The sequence below is a fragment of the Pezoporus flaviventris genome, unplaced genomic scaffold (genome assembly GCF_033815535.1).
Source record: "Pezoporus flaviventris isolate CSIRO_AGI_PZ_B2104156 unplaced genomic scaffold, CSIRO_AGI_Pfla_v1 ptg000013l, whole genome shotgun sequence".
Classification (NCBI taxonomy): Eukaryota; Metazoa; Chordata; class Aves; order Psittaciformes; family Psittacidae; genus Pezoporus; species Pezoporus flaviventris.
In genome coordinates this window covers 34,379,962-34,395,393 of record NW_026892561.1, presented here as the reverse complement: position 1 = coordinate 34,395,393, position 15,432 = coordinate 34,379,962, and the positions used below count along the sequence as shown (strand labels likewise).

At 44.0% G+C, this 15,432-nt stretch overlaps 1 protein-coding gene across 3 annotated transcripts in view; it reads left to right on the top strand.

Annotated features, from left to right (window-relative positions):
* KCNAB1 (potassium voltage-gated channel subfamily A regulatory beta subunit 1) overlaps positions 1-14,105 on the top strand; it is a 74,862-nt gene extending 60,757 nt beyond the window's left edge. For all 3 annotated transcript variants that reach the window (XM_061452697.1, XM_061452698.1, XM_061452699.1), the window contains exons 8-14: positions 2,162-2,248; positions 6,998-7,083; positions 8,221-8,341; positions 9,064-9,158; positions 10,720-10,840; positions 11,888-11,976; positions 12,613-14,105. In XM_061452697.1, coding sequence (XP_061308681.1) covers positions 2,162-2,248; positions 6,998-7,083; positions 8,221-8,341; positions 9,064-9,158; positions 10,720-10,840; positions 11,888-11,976; positions 12,613-12,702 — 689 coding nt within the window. In that variant the 3' untranslated portion in view covers positions 12,703-14,105. The remainder of the gene's footprint in view (positions 1-2,161; positions 2,249-6,997; positions 7,084-8,220; positions 8,342-9,063; positions 9,159-10,719; positions 10,841-11,887; positions 11,977-12,612) is intronic.
* Positions 14,106-15,432: the final 1,327 nt, after the last annotated feature.

The following is a 15,432-nucleotide window of genomic DNA, read 5'->3' as shown; positions in this document are numbered from 1 at the left end:
TGACCCACTTCTCTCTGCTGGCACAGAGGGACGTGTAAAACACGTTTTTTGGGTTACTGGGAAATTATATGCTCCATGCCAAAGTCCTTGGGAAGAGCAGGCCAGCAGACTGTGCTGCTCCCTCAGGAGCAGCTTCCTCCTCGCTGAGCAATGACAGCCTGGGTAACTCAGGGCTGAAGCCCCAGGGGAGCAGCACCCTCCATAAACCAACACACCACAATGGCTGCAGTAATGAAAAGCGATTCTCTTTATTGCACTGTGTATGCTGGCGTAATTAGTGTCCTCTTTGATTTATGAGTTAAGCCCTAATTGTTTACAGTGGTTGCTGGTTAAACTAGTGTATGCTGCCAAGACAAATCAGAAAAGAAAGTTCAGGCTCATCTACATTATTAGTGTGTCATGCTGTTAAATTTGATGGCCCGGGGAGGGGGGGGCAGGCTGTTTGCACCACAGGATAGGCAGGAGGTATGCTCTGGTCTTTGCTTATCAGAATGTAGCATCCAACTGCACAAAATCCAGTTTGCCTGCCAGAAATGGCAGCTGTAACTTGTGTTTGGCCGTTTGCATGTTTTATCATCGTAATCTGCAATGGCCTATTTGCCACAGCTTTCAACAACCAGGATTTTTTCTGTGTATGTTAAAACATAGATTATACGGAAAATATCGTTACTATATTTATATTATCCACCCCACACCTGGGATGTCCTGTCACCTGCATCATACCCTGAAGGTGTAGTTGGGAGCAGGTGAGGTGAGATGAACATAGTCATTGGCAAACACAGTGAGCAGAACAGCTTCCTCCCTGGGGTGCAGATTTGGGCATCTTCCATCTCAAAGATGCTATTTTTCAGTGATGAGGAGCATCACCAGAGCACAGTCAGTTTTGCCTCCTAGTACCCAGCTTGTACATCTGAGATCATCCTGGGAAGTTTTTGCTATTTAGTATTTGCAGAATTCAGCTACATTAGGATATGACTTTCATATTAAGGTAATCTCAATCAAGTTTTTTACCAACATTTTATTGACTTTTCATTTGAAGAACGCTGCCATGAGATGGTGTCCCTGCTGCTGGTGGCCCTAGACCCAGAGATGCTCAGGGAAGTTGCAGCCATGTGGTCCAAACCCATCCATTTTCTATTTCTTCTGGAGCTACTTCATGAAATGATAGAAAAAATACTGGCAGCAGTTGAAATAACTTCACAGAACACATAGCATATAATGTTAAGGTCAATGTTAGCTATTTTCTATAAATACATTCGGCAAAAAAGGCCATCTTTTTTCATCTCAAAATTCAGTGAACATTTTCAGACTGCTCTATTTTGGCTCATTCTTCACGAACACTCATAAAAACATTTTGTTCCTGGGAAGATATATAGAAAATAAGTGTTAGAAATCCTCTTCTCTCTCTCTGTGTCTTAAACACACACACATGTATATATACGTAGGCTTTTGATGCCATCTCCCATCCAGTCATTGTAGAGATATTGAAGCCTGAGCAGTTCTGGACTGTAGCTGCAAAACAGTGCCTTGTCTTGCCTTGCAAAACAATTTCTGCCCTATGCAATGCGTTGCTGGGCACAGCTTGCTTACCCTGCAGAGAGGGTAAAACCCTCCATGGTTCTTTATCTGCTCACCATAATGGATCTAAGCAGGTGCCAGCAGCCTCCCATCTGGGCTTGCATTTCTGGAAGGTCCCGTGGGGCAGGGCTTCATTAAGTGGGACAGGATGGAGGCAATGTACCCTGGGCTTGCACTGAAAAGCTCTGTGTTGTGATTTAGATTAAATTAACTTCGAACAGAAGCAGAGCACTGAAACTGGTCCCTGGCAGATGCCTTCTGATGGGCTGGTCATGGGTAAACTTGGTGACCAGTCCAAAACTCACTGTAATTCAGAAAAAAAAAGGCAATTTCTTATGGACACAGTGTGATTCTGTATGTGGACAAGATGGTGGTTTTTTCTTAATATGCCTGCATAGGTATGAGACAACATTATGCAGCATCCTTCTTATATACTATTTGGTGTTGTGTGTGTATACGTATTAGGCATGTATGTAAACGCAATGAGTCCTATTTCAGTCCTAATGTGGTGCTGTTTTGTACCTGGCAGCTTTGTGCCTCACACTGACCGTGCGGATTCTTGTCTCTGCTTTGCTGTTTCCAGGGCTAAAGGCTTCTCTCCAGAGACTGCAGCTGGAATACGTGGATGTTGTCTTTGCCAACCGGCCAGACAATAATACCCCCATGGAAGGTTAGTGGAAGCTTGAATTAAAGGTTTTAATGTGACTGAACCTGGCTTACAGACTTACACTGATGATGGTAGGAAAATAAAAACGATTTTTTATTAAATATTCAGGCAGAACAGCTAAAAAATGAAATACCTCATTCATGATATCATGGAGTCCTACATAATTACACTGCAATGAAATGAACTTGTATCTCTTGAAAGGAAATTAAAGTTTCCTTTACGTCCTAGAGGTGGCTTTAACATTGAGTTTTTTATTTCCTTTTCCTGATTCCTTTAGATCAAGTGAATTTGTGTTGGTATTTAAAGCCGGTCTCTGTGTCAGATGAAACCTGTATGTCCTTACCCCTGGTGCTGCTAGCTCTAGAGATGGAGAGTACCAGTGCTGCCATCCCCATCCTTGTCCCTGTCCCCTGGGCTGCCTGGATAGCACATACTTCTTCAGTGCTGAAACTAGGGGTGTAATGGGCAGAAGCAAGAATGAGTTGGCAAGCATTATAGTTCACTGCCCCAAGCACCTGAGTAACATAAGCTCAGTCTATGGTGGACTCAGCTGAGGTGCCATATGAGAATGCAGCCGGCAGGGGCATAGCAGGGTTCCCCTTGGCATGGAGAGCAGCAATGCTCTGTCTAGAGCTGGGCTCAGCCTTCGAGCCACTGCCACCCATTCTTTGGTCCTGCTGGGGAACGGTTCCTGTTAAATTTAGGCTGCTAAACTCAGGGAATGGATTTAGGAATCTGCAAGATCTGTGACTGTGTGCTTTAATTATGCTTCATAGTTGCTCATAACCATGTATGTGTGTCTGGTACACGGCCATATAGCCCAGTTATCCAGGAGCCTTCATCAATATGTTTTGGGGTTAGTGCCCTATATAATGGGCACCAATTCCCATTCCTCCTCTTTTCCCATTGGAGTTAACACACCCATTCACACTGTGGCAGAAGATTAGCTTCACAGCTAAATAAAAAGTAGCAAGAAGAAAGACTTGTAGGCTGCAGAATCTGTCACAGATGAGTACATGTAAATTGAACAAACCTGGAACTTGACAGGCCCCTTTGAAGCTCTTGGCTTGGCTTTCAGTGGTCGTGACACCTATTTTCTTAGCTGTGGCACGAACCTTGGATGAATGGCAGTACTGCGGCCTCAGACAAACGATGCCAGCAGCTATGGGTTCAGGAAACTAGCTTGTGATTTTTAGGATCATTGCAGATTTTTCAGTAGCTGATGAGGTCAAGGAAGATGACATGTTGTATCTTGGAGGGAGAAATGACCTCTCTGCTCAGTCAGTTGTCATCTAATGAAGCAGTCTTGAATATATTTCCCATGCCTACACAGCTGATCTCAGGTGTTTGCAGCTTTTAAGATGCTACAGATGCTGCTAGCAGTGCTGGAGCTTGGCAATAGGTATAAACTGTGGTGTTTGGTGAGACTTTGAGCAGGGTGAAAAAAGGGACATTTTTATTATGAATGGTGTGGTGCTGATTCTTTCTACGTACTTCATGCTTTTTTTATGGTTCACCTACTAAGCCACTTCTATCTCAGAGCATCTGTTGAACCATCTGTCAGTTCTGCACTATCTGGCATGCACAATAACTGCTGAGATACCTTCACAAGACACAATCCCCGCTCCATCTCCTTCCCATGAGCCAAAGAGCTGCTTCTGATGGAGAACAATTTGTAGGTAACCTTCAGATGTTCCTAGGTTATGCTACTCATGGCAATGTGTGAGGGTCCTGCTTGAGCAAACTCTGTGGCTGTGTAAGGTAAAACCAAATAAATCAAAGCACAGACTTCACATGTTCATTTTGTTTTCTTCACTTGCTGCATGCAAGCAGGTGAGGTTTCTCTGCTTGCACTCAGGGTCCTCTCTCTGCTGTGATATCTATAGGTATCAGCAGGCAATGGATCAGCCATTTGGAAATACTCATTTGGTCCACCCCATCCAGAGCAGAATTACTTCTTGCACCCCAGGCTGGTCACAGCCCAGCTCAGGCTGCCATAGGAGGCATGGGTAGCAGAGAGCTAATACAAGAAGATGAGAATTTAATACGGATTTCTTTATTGCAGATGACTCTTGTCCCTAAAGCAGCAGGCAAAGCTTGCTTAATCTACAAAACACAAATGTATTTACCTTTCTTAAAAATCTCAGAGCAAATTAAAAAAGCTTTTCACTGTAAAAGCAATAGAATGCTAGCTTCGAGGAATGTCTGGAGGTAAGTACTTCTCACAAAGCTCTTTGCCGTTTGTGGGGCTACCCCTTGGTGTCTGGGTGGCTCTGCCATTGCACGTGCACCCCCAGCTGTGGGCCTCAGGAGATGGGTGATGGAAGGACCTGTGCTTCTTTCCTGAATTTCCATGAGTTTCAAGCCTCATTAGTCAGGCTTGATCCCCCAAATGTGCTAGCAGATGCTTTTTTTTACATCCTGAGTGGCCTTTCCAGCAGACGAGAAGGGCAGCTCTGGCCACAGGAAAGGAGGGTCCCTGGGGTCTCCTGGTAAGACCCCCTATTATCAGGGTGCCAGGGAAATGGATGCCCACTCCATGCCCAGCCCTGGCAAGCAAGGCTTTAAACTTTAAACTACTTCAAGATTCTCTTATGCTGCTGGAGGCTGTTTCCTGGGTTTCGAATCATTCACTTTTGTGCCATCCAGCTGGCAAACCCAATGATCTGGGCATGTGCTCTTCACTAACCATTCCCGTCACCATATCCAGGGGAGCAGTCTCTGGTAAACAAGAAGAAATATATGTATATATATTTTCTGGTTTGACTTGAGTTTTTCTTGAGAGGAGTAGACGTGGGAGAAATGAAAACAGCCATGGACTGGGATGTGTAAGAGGCATATGATGAAATGCTTATCAAAATTCCTAAATGGTAGTGCAGCAAAAATAGAAAACTAAACCCAGTGAGAAGCCAGCAAGGAGGGAGGGACTGTCATACAGCTGCCTGTCACACATAGCCTGTGGGTAGCAGGGCAGCTGCTTTGGTAATGGGGCATTTTGTTGGACTAGTACACGGCTGAGGATAAAACGCTTAGGAACAGGGGAAAGTGTGGTTTTAGGCAAAACAAAGAGAGGGGAAAAAAAGAAGAAAACAATACCTGCCATTTAAACTCTGCTCTTCATTGGGGGAGGGGGGGAAACCTCCTCAAGCCAATGTTTCATTTGAGAGAAAATCTCCCTTTTCAGTGGGAAGGCAGCAGCCCTGCACAAGAGGCACGGTGTCTCTTGTACAGCCCCTCCAAGGTTATAAATGGAGACTTCATCATCTTTAGCTGCCTGTCGCTGCCTGCAGAGGAAATCTCACAATAATGTCAAGATTGGCAGTGTAATCTCCCCTCTGCCAAGCTCCTTTCTTCTTTTTTTTTTTTTTTTTTTTTTCTCCCATAAGTAGGACGAGAATCCTCATGATGTAAAAGGCAGCTCATCTTGATCTCGAGACAGCAGCGCCTGGAGTCATTGTCCAACTAACAGCAGACGTGCCAAGGGGTTTAACAGATACATAGGGCTTCTCTGCAGTTCTGCATCTGACCAGAGTCTTTTCACCACCGTTTGATGGGTCAGAATTAACAGTGTAGGTGTAGATTGTTGGTTCCTTCCCTCTTTTCCGAGGGAAGAGTGCATCGAGATGTGGCAGTGTTTTCTGACTGCAAGGTTCCTTGTGCTACACTGGGAATGGTGACTAAGTACTGTTTTCTTTTGCTTCTCACAGTGAGTTTACCCCATTTTTGTCCCTTTAAGTGATGTGCAACACATTAGCAGTGTACTGAGGGTGTCCTGGCAGCCACAGCTCAGCTCCGAAGAGCAGAGAATGCCGAAGCACCATAAGAAATACCAGTTTATTACTGCAGCCAGGGCAGTTATTCATGCTCCTGAGGACTGTGTCCCTGGTGCTGCAGACCCTGACACTCCCAAGGCCCTCCTACCCTGAGGACCCTGCTCCTCTGCAGCAGAGATATGATGGGCACTGCCTGGCCCCCTGCAATACCCAGCAGGTTGCTCCCAGGGAGAAATTTGGCTTAAAAATGAGTTGCAAAGAGGCTACTTCCTTTATAGCCCAGTGAGGCATCTTAACAGGCTGTCACCTCCTGGGTAACCACGAGGCTTAGACAAGTTTTTTTCCTTATCTTGCAAACTGAAGTTTATGATGGGCTTTTAAACACCAACAAGAAGGCAGGGGCTGCTCAGCAGAGGTCTAATGGATGGAAACTAAAGGTCCTGTCCTGGTGTGTGTAGCCTTGGACCTTTCCAACTTCCCAAAGAAAACCAAGGACCGTGGAACTGCTGTGCTAAGGAGCTGTGCTAGGTTTTGCAGAGGTGCCCTCAGTGAAGCAGGGTTGAACCATATCCACTTTTGCAACGTTATTCCCAGCATCCTAATATTCCTAGTAGAAAGCAGCAGGACCAGATATATGCTTTTAGTAAATAAATTTTAAAATAATTTATCTTTTAGAATATTTTTCAACTGTGCTGCCCTCTTGTGTTGAATTTTAAAAGAAATATTATAAGGTGGTGGTCGGCAATAATTTGTAAAAGCAGTTTTTAAACAACTGCAGGATAAGTGTATTTGCTTGAACTGTCAATGCTTTTTCATCCATGCTTGAGCAAGAGAGCATGGAAGAAATAGTGTTTAATGCAAAGCTGCTCAGGCTTGTCAGCACATTTGACATTTTTAAGTGGCTTTTGGAGGATTTGGTGCTGAAAAATTGGCTTCTGTGCAGTTCTCATGCTACTTTCTTCTTTTTTCTTTCCTTTAGAAATCGTCCGAGCGATGACACACGTAATAAATCAAGGCATGGCGATGTACTGGGGAACGTCACGCTGGAGCGCTATGGAGATCATGGTAAAGTCAGGTTTTAGGAAAGTGTTGACACTTGGTAATTCTCCATGCAGGACGCAGAGTCTGCGGAAAACTACGCTGGGAACTGAAACACAAGTGTGTGTCTTGGCTTGGGATGTTTGAGTCTTCCCCCATCCAGCATCTCCTCACCTAAAATAATTTAAAAACCTGTTCCAGAATGAGCCCAATATTAATTAAAGACTATGGCCTGATCTATCGGTTTGGGTGTCTTGGCTCATTCAATTGGGGTCTGTTTCATTTTTGGTTTCATTCATCTGACTTCAAGACTTTTGGTAAAGCTCCTCTTTGACATCCGTGCCTGTGGCCACTGATGCCCTGCTCAAGATGTGCCTCTGGGCAGCAGCTCCTTGACCCACAGGACCATCAGAGATGATGCAGTGGGAATGGTCCCCATGGAGGGGAGAAGCCTCCACAGGCAGCACTGCTCTGACCATGTCATGCTCAGAGGTGCAGAAGGGAAGTATCCCTGCTCAGCTGTAGGGACCTCCTAATTGGCTTTATCGGAAAAAAAAACGTAGACTGGGGAGCCAGTAATCCTGACAGCTCATCCTTAATGCTGTGTCAGAAGCATTTGAGAGATAAGCCCAGAGCAGCAGATGCCCCATCCCTGGAAACATTCAAAGCCAAGCAGGAGCGGGTTCTGAGTAACCTAATCTAGTTGAAGTGTCCCTGTTCATTGCAGGGGATTAGACTACTGTTTAGTCCCTTCAAACCCAGACCATGCTATAATTCTAAGAGATGCCAAGAGCATCCTGCTCGTCCCTGATTCTTGTGGTGGGGTCAAAACACAATAAACAAGCTCAGCACCAGCCACCTCAGCTGGGAAGTTGTTTGGCTTGTTGCTGAGCTGGCGCTGAAGCAGCTTTAGGCTGATGGAGACAGAATGTGGGCATGTGCCCTGCTGCTGTGGGAAGCAGCAGGGAAGCAGTGCAGCCATGGACGAGTGCTGCCTCAGCACGGCAGCGCTCACAGGAATGTGCATGGCCTTGATAAGGGATAGTGAAACTTGAGTTCATAGTCTCCTGTCCACTCCAGGAGCGCTGGCGCATAGGTTATGTCATGTCCTGAAAGATGCTTTTGCTTAATGAATTCTTTTTATTGGCTGAAATTTTTCTCCAGGAAGCCTATTCTGTAGCCCGGCAGTTTAACATGATACCGCCTGTATGTGAACAAGCTGAATACCATCTTTTCCAAAGAGAGAAAGTGGAGGTTCAACTGCCAGAATTATATCACAAAATTGGTGAGTCTGAGACTGCTGTGCCTTTCAGCTATTTCATCTGCAGAAAGAAACACAGAGTAGTCTGGCCTGGGGCTCTAGATGGGAACAGTACTCTCCTTCCCTGGGTCTGAAGGGGACAGACAAGTATCTATGTAATGACCTAAAAGAAAAACTGGCTTATTGTGCGTCTGATAGAAATAGGTGCTAATTGCCATGGCTGTTGCTTATTCTTTGATACCCACATGGACAGTGCAGGTGCCACCTCTCCCGTGCATTAGAAGACAATGATGCCTTCTTGCACACCTCCTGCCATGGTGTCTGGACTAGCCTTGCTGAGGACCAGTCTGAGAGGAGATGGGTGGGAGGTAGTGCCCCTGCCAAGCAGGGCCAACACCGGAGGGACATAATGGTGTAAGGCAGGGTAGGCACAGGAGACACCTGGTCAGGAGTTTGTGTACTTTGCTGCAGCAGGACCAGGATGGAGCTGGAGGCTCTCACAGCAGAGTTTTGTATGAATAAGCTACTCATTGTTTTCAAAGAAGATGCTGCTGATGTCCCCTGAGAGCATCAGCAGCATCTCCCTGGAAGATGCCAACTGAATGTCACTGCTGGTGGCTGCAGAAACAAGCAGTAATTGTTTTGCTTTTTTTTTTTTTTTTTTTTTTTTAACTGAAACTCATATTTTTTATACATCTCTGATTTCTCCCTGTTCTCTAAAATCACCTTCTCCATTTTCTCTACAGGGGTCGGAGCAATGACATGGTCCCCCCTAGCCTGTGGGATCATCTCAGGGAAATATGGCAATGGGGTCCCTGAAAGCTCAAGGGCTGCATTAAAGGTACTTTATTATTGCATGTTTGAGAAAAGTAGATGTGTTGCTTTTGTGAGGGCAGGAAAATAACAAAGGGAAAACAGATCCCTTGTGAGAAGGCTGGCCCGTGTGCTGCTGTATTGATAGATCAGCTCGGTTTCTCTGGCAACCATACTCCAAAGTGTGGGAGAATCTGGGTTACAAAGATGCTCATGTTCCCCATGGCAGTGAGCTGATGGCTGCAAGCTGGATGTGGGGCAGCACACGACTGGAGCCAGATTCAGAGGGGTGGGGTATGTGTCTGCAAAAGGATGCTGTCACAACCCTTAACACTGACCTGAAACAGTCAATGAAAAGGCACAAGCCCAGGGTTTTTGTTGTGCTTTTAATACTCCTGGCTGATGTTAATCGATACAGCTGCTGTGACTTCAGACCCTCTTAATCCCATGGAAATGGTAAACCAGACCTGGACATTATTCTGACCACCTTTCCCTGGACACCAGCCCAGGCAGCAAGTGTGGGTGAGCAGTGGTGGGAGCTCATCCCCATAGCATCCCTCCTGGAAGCCTCACAGGCAGGGCAGACCCCAGCACCCCATGAAACTCATGGGTCCTCAGTGATCCTGCCCTCCGCTGGGCAGAGCAGCAGCCCTCTCTAACATGTTTTAGCATTTTGGTGTCACCACAGGGCTTGGTTTCTCCCATCATTGTCCAGCTTCTGCTCTTATTGGGGGTTACGGAGTGTTCTCCCATAACATACCTGTGGCATGCATAATGTTTAAATGGTTTGGAAAATGGCAGAGCACTAAAATGTCACAGATCTGGGGAAAAAAAAATAGACCAAAATGGTATTTGAGTCTCTCTATCAGCTGATGGGCAAAAGCCAATGCTGCCTGGCAAGTGCCTGCAGACTGACATACTTCCCTGTGCTGGTTTTTGCACAACTTGGTGCTTTTAAAAGGAAAGATAGAGTCTACACTGACTTGTTCACAAAAGGCAGCATTTTCAAATGTAGCATTTCATTGTGTTTGGAATTTTTTTCCAAAATAAAATATATTAACATTTGGTAAAAGCTAGCTAAGAAGGTGGCACTGCGGAGAGGAATCCGAATTGAATTGATGTGAGGGAAGAAGAATCAAGTTTCAGGTCCGGAGATGGGAGAACTAAAATCTCAGCTTTGTTTAATTAATTTTTAAACCTTGAATGGTAATAGATTTTTAAGCAAGATCAGACGTTCTCTTGCAATTTGGGGGTGTGCGTGTGTGTGTGTGTGTGTCAAAATCTTCTCAAGTTGACCAATATTTCACTTTTTTTCCACTCTGCAATGGGATCCAGTGGTGCAAAAATAAAACTGCAGAGGTTCCAGGTTCTGGGCTGAGTCCATCAGTTGCATAAAGCTAGAGAGATACAGACAAAGGCTCCCACAGGAGACATCCTTGGCCTTTCATAATTGCTTTTTGTAGCAAAGCATTGTGCCATTCAGCCTCCCGGTTTGGATATGGCTTTTTAAGAGCTGCTTATAATTGCCTTAAACTTTCTATTTTGGGCGATTAAAGTTAACGGTCGATTGCAATGTAATTAATCTGCAGTGCTACCAGTGGCTGAAAGAGAAAATCGTAAGTGAGGAAGGCAGAAAGCAGCAGGTGAAGCTGAAAGACCTGTCACCCATCGCCGTGCGCCTCGGGTGCACACTGCCTCAGCTGGCTGTCGGTAGGTGATGAGGGTGGGCACTATTCTTGCACCTTCCCATTTGTCACAAATGCAGAACCTAGCTCACATCCTCATAGTGCAAAGGGAAATATTCTGCATCAAGGCACAGAAAGCTGGTGCCTTATGTGTTGTTGAGACAAGCTGAGGTGAAATCTTGTATAAAGCCATAAAGCTACTGGTATTATGTTAATGCTCCCATGATTTGTTTAAGTATCAGTGATGGTCAGGTAAAAGGTAACAAAGAAATAGTTGTGTCATCTTTTAAACTGGACAATAGATGGCTTTGTGTCTGCCTGCATCTATAGATCTGTTTATTATTTAAAAGACTTAATGATTATTTGCTGTCAGGGGTTATGGAATAAATGCCAGATGGCCAGTGCAACACCTCATTGGGAAAAGGCTAAAATGTTTCAAACAACACAGGAAAAGAAGAAAACAAAACAAGCTGTAAGCTACTAAAATGCCATTTATTGCCTTTGAAGTAACCCCTGGTCCATTAGCCCCGCACAAAAATAACATTCTTTTTTGTTTTGTCAGGCTTTGAGCAGTGAAGTTAAAAATTATTTAAATAAGATTGTTTCCAGCATTATCACCAAGTTTTGATTGACAAGAAGGTTAGTGTAGCTTGAGCCATCCTCTGGGGTCCAACCTGACCTGCCTGTTTCTCTGAACAGTCCCTCCCCACATGGAAGCTATCAGTTGTTCAGCTGAAATATACCACACATCTGTGAGGGAAATGATCCCTGGTTCAAATAGCCAAGAGCTGAATCTTTGTGATTCGTGACAGTAAAAAAACAAACCCTACAATTAGGACAACTGCTGGCCCACAGACCAAGGTCAGGTGGATGCTGGGAGATCTGCTATGTGGTTTTGCTGTATGATCCATGCATCTTCCTGGTAGTGCCGGAGGAGTAACATGAAGGCTGAGACAAATAATACTGTCATTATTTTTCAAATAGAGATAGAAGCTCTAAGAAACATTAGCATCTGGAGTAATGCCATGTCATGAAGCCTATGTTCCTGATGATCTTGTGACTTTATTCCCAGCATGGTGCCTGAGAAATGAGGGTGTGAGCTCCGTCCTTCTAGGATCTTCCAACCCAGAGCAGCTGATAGAGAACCTTGGAGCCATACAGGCAAGTGCAGGTGGTGGCGGGACCTCAGCAGAGGCGGGGGGTTAGCTGCTGTTCAGCTCCATGTAGGTACCAGCGTACCTCAAGATTACCACCCTCCTCTTCCACAGTTTCAATACCTTGTAATTTGTTTCAGACATCTTCTGGTTCTAGTTATGCACATTAATTAGGCAAACCCGTGGTGCATCACCATGAGTTAACCACCACTTGTGGTAGTCATAGCCCTGTCCAGCAACACAAGGGTGGCTTCAGCAGGTCTAAGACATCTGAAAAACCACGACACACTGTGATAGATTCTGTGCTAAGCCTTCTATAGGGCACATGTCACTTGCACCCACCTTAATTATTCTCTGTTGCTTTTAGCAATAAGAGCTTCCTCTGATGTTCCAGCTACCAGCTTGCTTTCTGCTGCAGCTGAGCAATATTCTATATATGAAGTTTAGGAGCATTTCTGTGATTCTCTCACTGGGTAAAGACACTACAGTTGTTTTTCCTTTAAGGGAGAACAGTATTAGAAGAATGTTTAAATATCTGTAACACAAACCCCCAGAGGAAATGTTATTTGATAAAATATAGATTTAAATTTGGAAAAACCTTTAACGGAAGCTTGATTAAAGATGGGTTTTCTTCTATCCCTAGGTCCTTCCAAAAATGACATCCCATATTGTAAATGAAATAGATAATATTCTGGGAAATAAGCCCTACAGCAAGAAGGACTACAGATCATAATGAGATGCATGAATTACCTGGACTGCATGGTTTTAGCAGTGCTCTGTACGGAAGTACAGCCCCGAATTAATATCCGGTCATGAGAATCATTCAGCAGCTTGCTGCTCAGTGTCTACTGTCACTGGATCCTTTGAGATGTGTGCTGTTGCTACTAACCTGCAATGAAATTTAAAAGCACAGTTGATCTTTCTTCTAACCAAGAACAATACTGTATTTTCTTACCTTTGACCGAATTCATTAATTTTTACTTTACTCTTGGCACCTCATGCTTGTGCTGTGAAAAACACTTGTAAAGCAAAAAATAATTTATAACCTTCAGGTACTTGGTAATTAACAAAGGATGTACAGATCTATTTTTCAATGAAGAAAAGCCAGATGCAATTTAAGGTTTTAATAAAACCACATTTGGGATATCTCAACTATAAAGTTTATTCAGGTTAACAGACAGAAGGGGCAAGCTCAAATTTTCAGTTTTCTTTTTGATGCCGAATATATGCTTTAGATTTCATTTATAGTTGAATAAAGGATGTAAGAGTTAGAAATTAGATAGCTCAACTCCTAACTATACAATTATTTCAGCTGTGGAGTGCTCCTGGGAAGTATTTCTGAGTACAAGCCAGAAGAGCACAGTTAGAAACCCCAAATACGCATGTCAGGTTAATAAAAACAATGTCTATTTGCAAAATTCTAATTCTACATGAACCTTAAACTAAGAAAGCCATGATAAAATATTGGGTTTTGCATCTACAGACATCTGCCTCTACTTCTGCCTGCTTGTAGACAGAGCTATTGCAAATTTCAATATTTATGAGCTTTTATGGATATAGATACTTATAAATATATGTAATATATAGCTGCTGAAAAAAGTCAGAAAATAATCAGGTACATACTCTGATGGAAGGCTATATTTGCTTTAACTTGTTCTGGAATCGGGCATAAGTAAATGCATAGTATTTTTAAGTCACATTTTAAACAGGTATGTTTTTGTGAGCATTTCATCCCTCTACAAGAGTTGAAAGCAAGCATTTATGTTTTAATTTGCACATCTTAAGAATCACATCATCTTTTACCATGAGTTTGCTTTGTAAAATGCACTAATTTCAGTAAGTATTTCTCACTTGTATTGAACTGTGTACTTTGGGTGCATACTTCCTTGGGGTTACAGTTATGTACAGTATTTGTAGAACCCTTGTACTCTAGTCCCCTGAACTAGAGGGTATCTGCAGAGTGTGCGCAGTGTTCAGGTGGGCCATGTGAACAGATACTAATACTTGAGTTGTCTTCTCCTGTATTTAATCCAATGAGCTATGGTATGTGTAAATGAACTTGGCTGCTGTATATCCAGAAATGCAGTCTGACTTTGACTTCTGCTTGGACACAATAAAAACATTTTCTGCATCTAATTCTATACTTAGTGACCTCTTACTGAGACTGATTTTGAAACAGCACTGGTTTATGTTGAAAATGGATACATATCATTCCACAGGGAAATGATGATATTCAGCTATACCCAGGCCAGTCAAGGAACAATGACCTCAGGCCAGATGAGTGGGTACAGCTGGGGAGTTTAGGGTTGGGCTGGATGCACACCTTGGAGAGGTACCTATAGAAGTTAAGTCTCATAAGGCAGGTATCTGTTGCATGTAACATTTTGGCCTGAAATAAGCACAATGTGAGCACCGTCCTGACAGCTCTGAAGCCCACGGTGGTTCAGTCACCAGCCTTTCCAAAATTACATTGGCTGAGGTGGAGGCTGCCACAGAAGCTTTTCTCATGTCCTGGGTCTGACTTAGTTTCACTGCCCTGAGCCATATCCCCTAATGTTGCAGTATTAGCTGTGATAATTAACTACTTAAGTACTTTTAAATTTGCTTCATGGGCAGCTGTGGTGGTTTAAACCCAGCGAGACAGCTTGTTCACTCACTTCCCCTGCTTCTTGCATTCCCCCTACCGATACCTCCTCCAACCCTGCAGACTCCCAGCCCTTCCGGCTAACTCCCAGTTACATCCTGGGCATGACGTGCTGTGGTACGGAATACCTCTTTGGTTAGTTTAGATCAGGTGTCCTGTCTCTGCTTCCTCCTGGCTTTCCCTCCTCCTTGGCAGAGCATGAGGCTCACAAAGTCCTTGGCCAAACCAAAACATCATTATCAGCTCTGTTCCCAGGCCAAAAGTCAAAAACACAGCACTGCACCAGCTACCAAGAAGGAGAAAAATGACTGCTACTGCTGATCCCAGGACAGCAGCATAAAGGCTTTTACCATTATATAGTTAACAGCTTAATTTCTCATAATTTCATAATTATTTTGCCAGTAGCAGACTAGCTCCTTTTCTTACTTCTCAAGGTACAATTTAATGTTCTCTCTTCCTCTTCTCAGATATATGGGAATCCAACAACATATTAAAAATACTAATTCCAAACTTTTTTTAATTGAAAAGGTGATGCCATTGTCCCTTACTTAGAGTGAAAGCTTATTACAGCTTGCCCAATGCTCTGAGGGCAATGGGATGCCAAGCAGCAGCCTGCCTTTACATTCAGCATTATACTGAAGAAACTGGGTGCAGCTGGTAGCAGTGACCGCAAGAAGAAAAAGCCATCCCTATTATCCCCCCCAAAAAACCCAAAAGCAAACAAAAATCCATGTAACCAAAAAACCCCCAAACTTTTCTGTGAAGTCCACAGAAAATACTAGCCTTGCTGTAGAAAACAACCCACCCAACCCATGCACC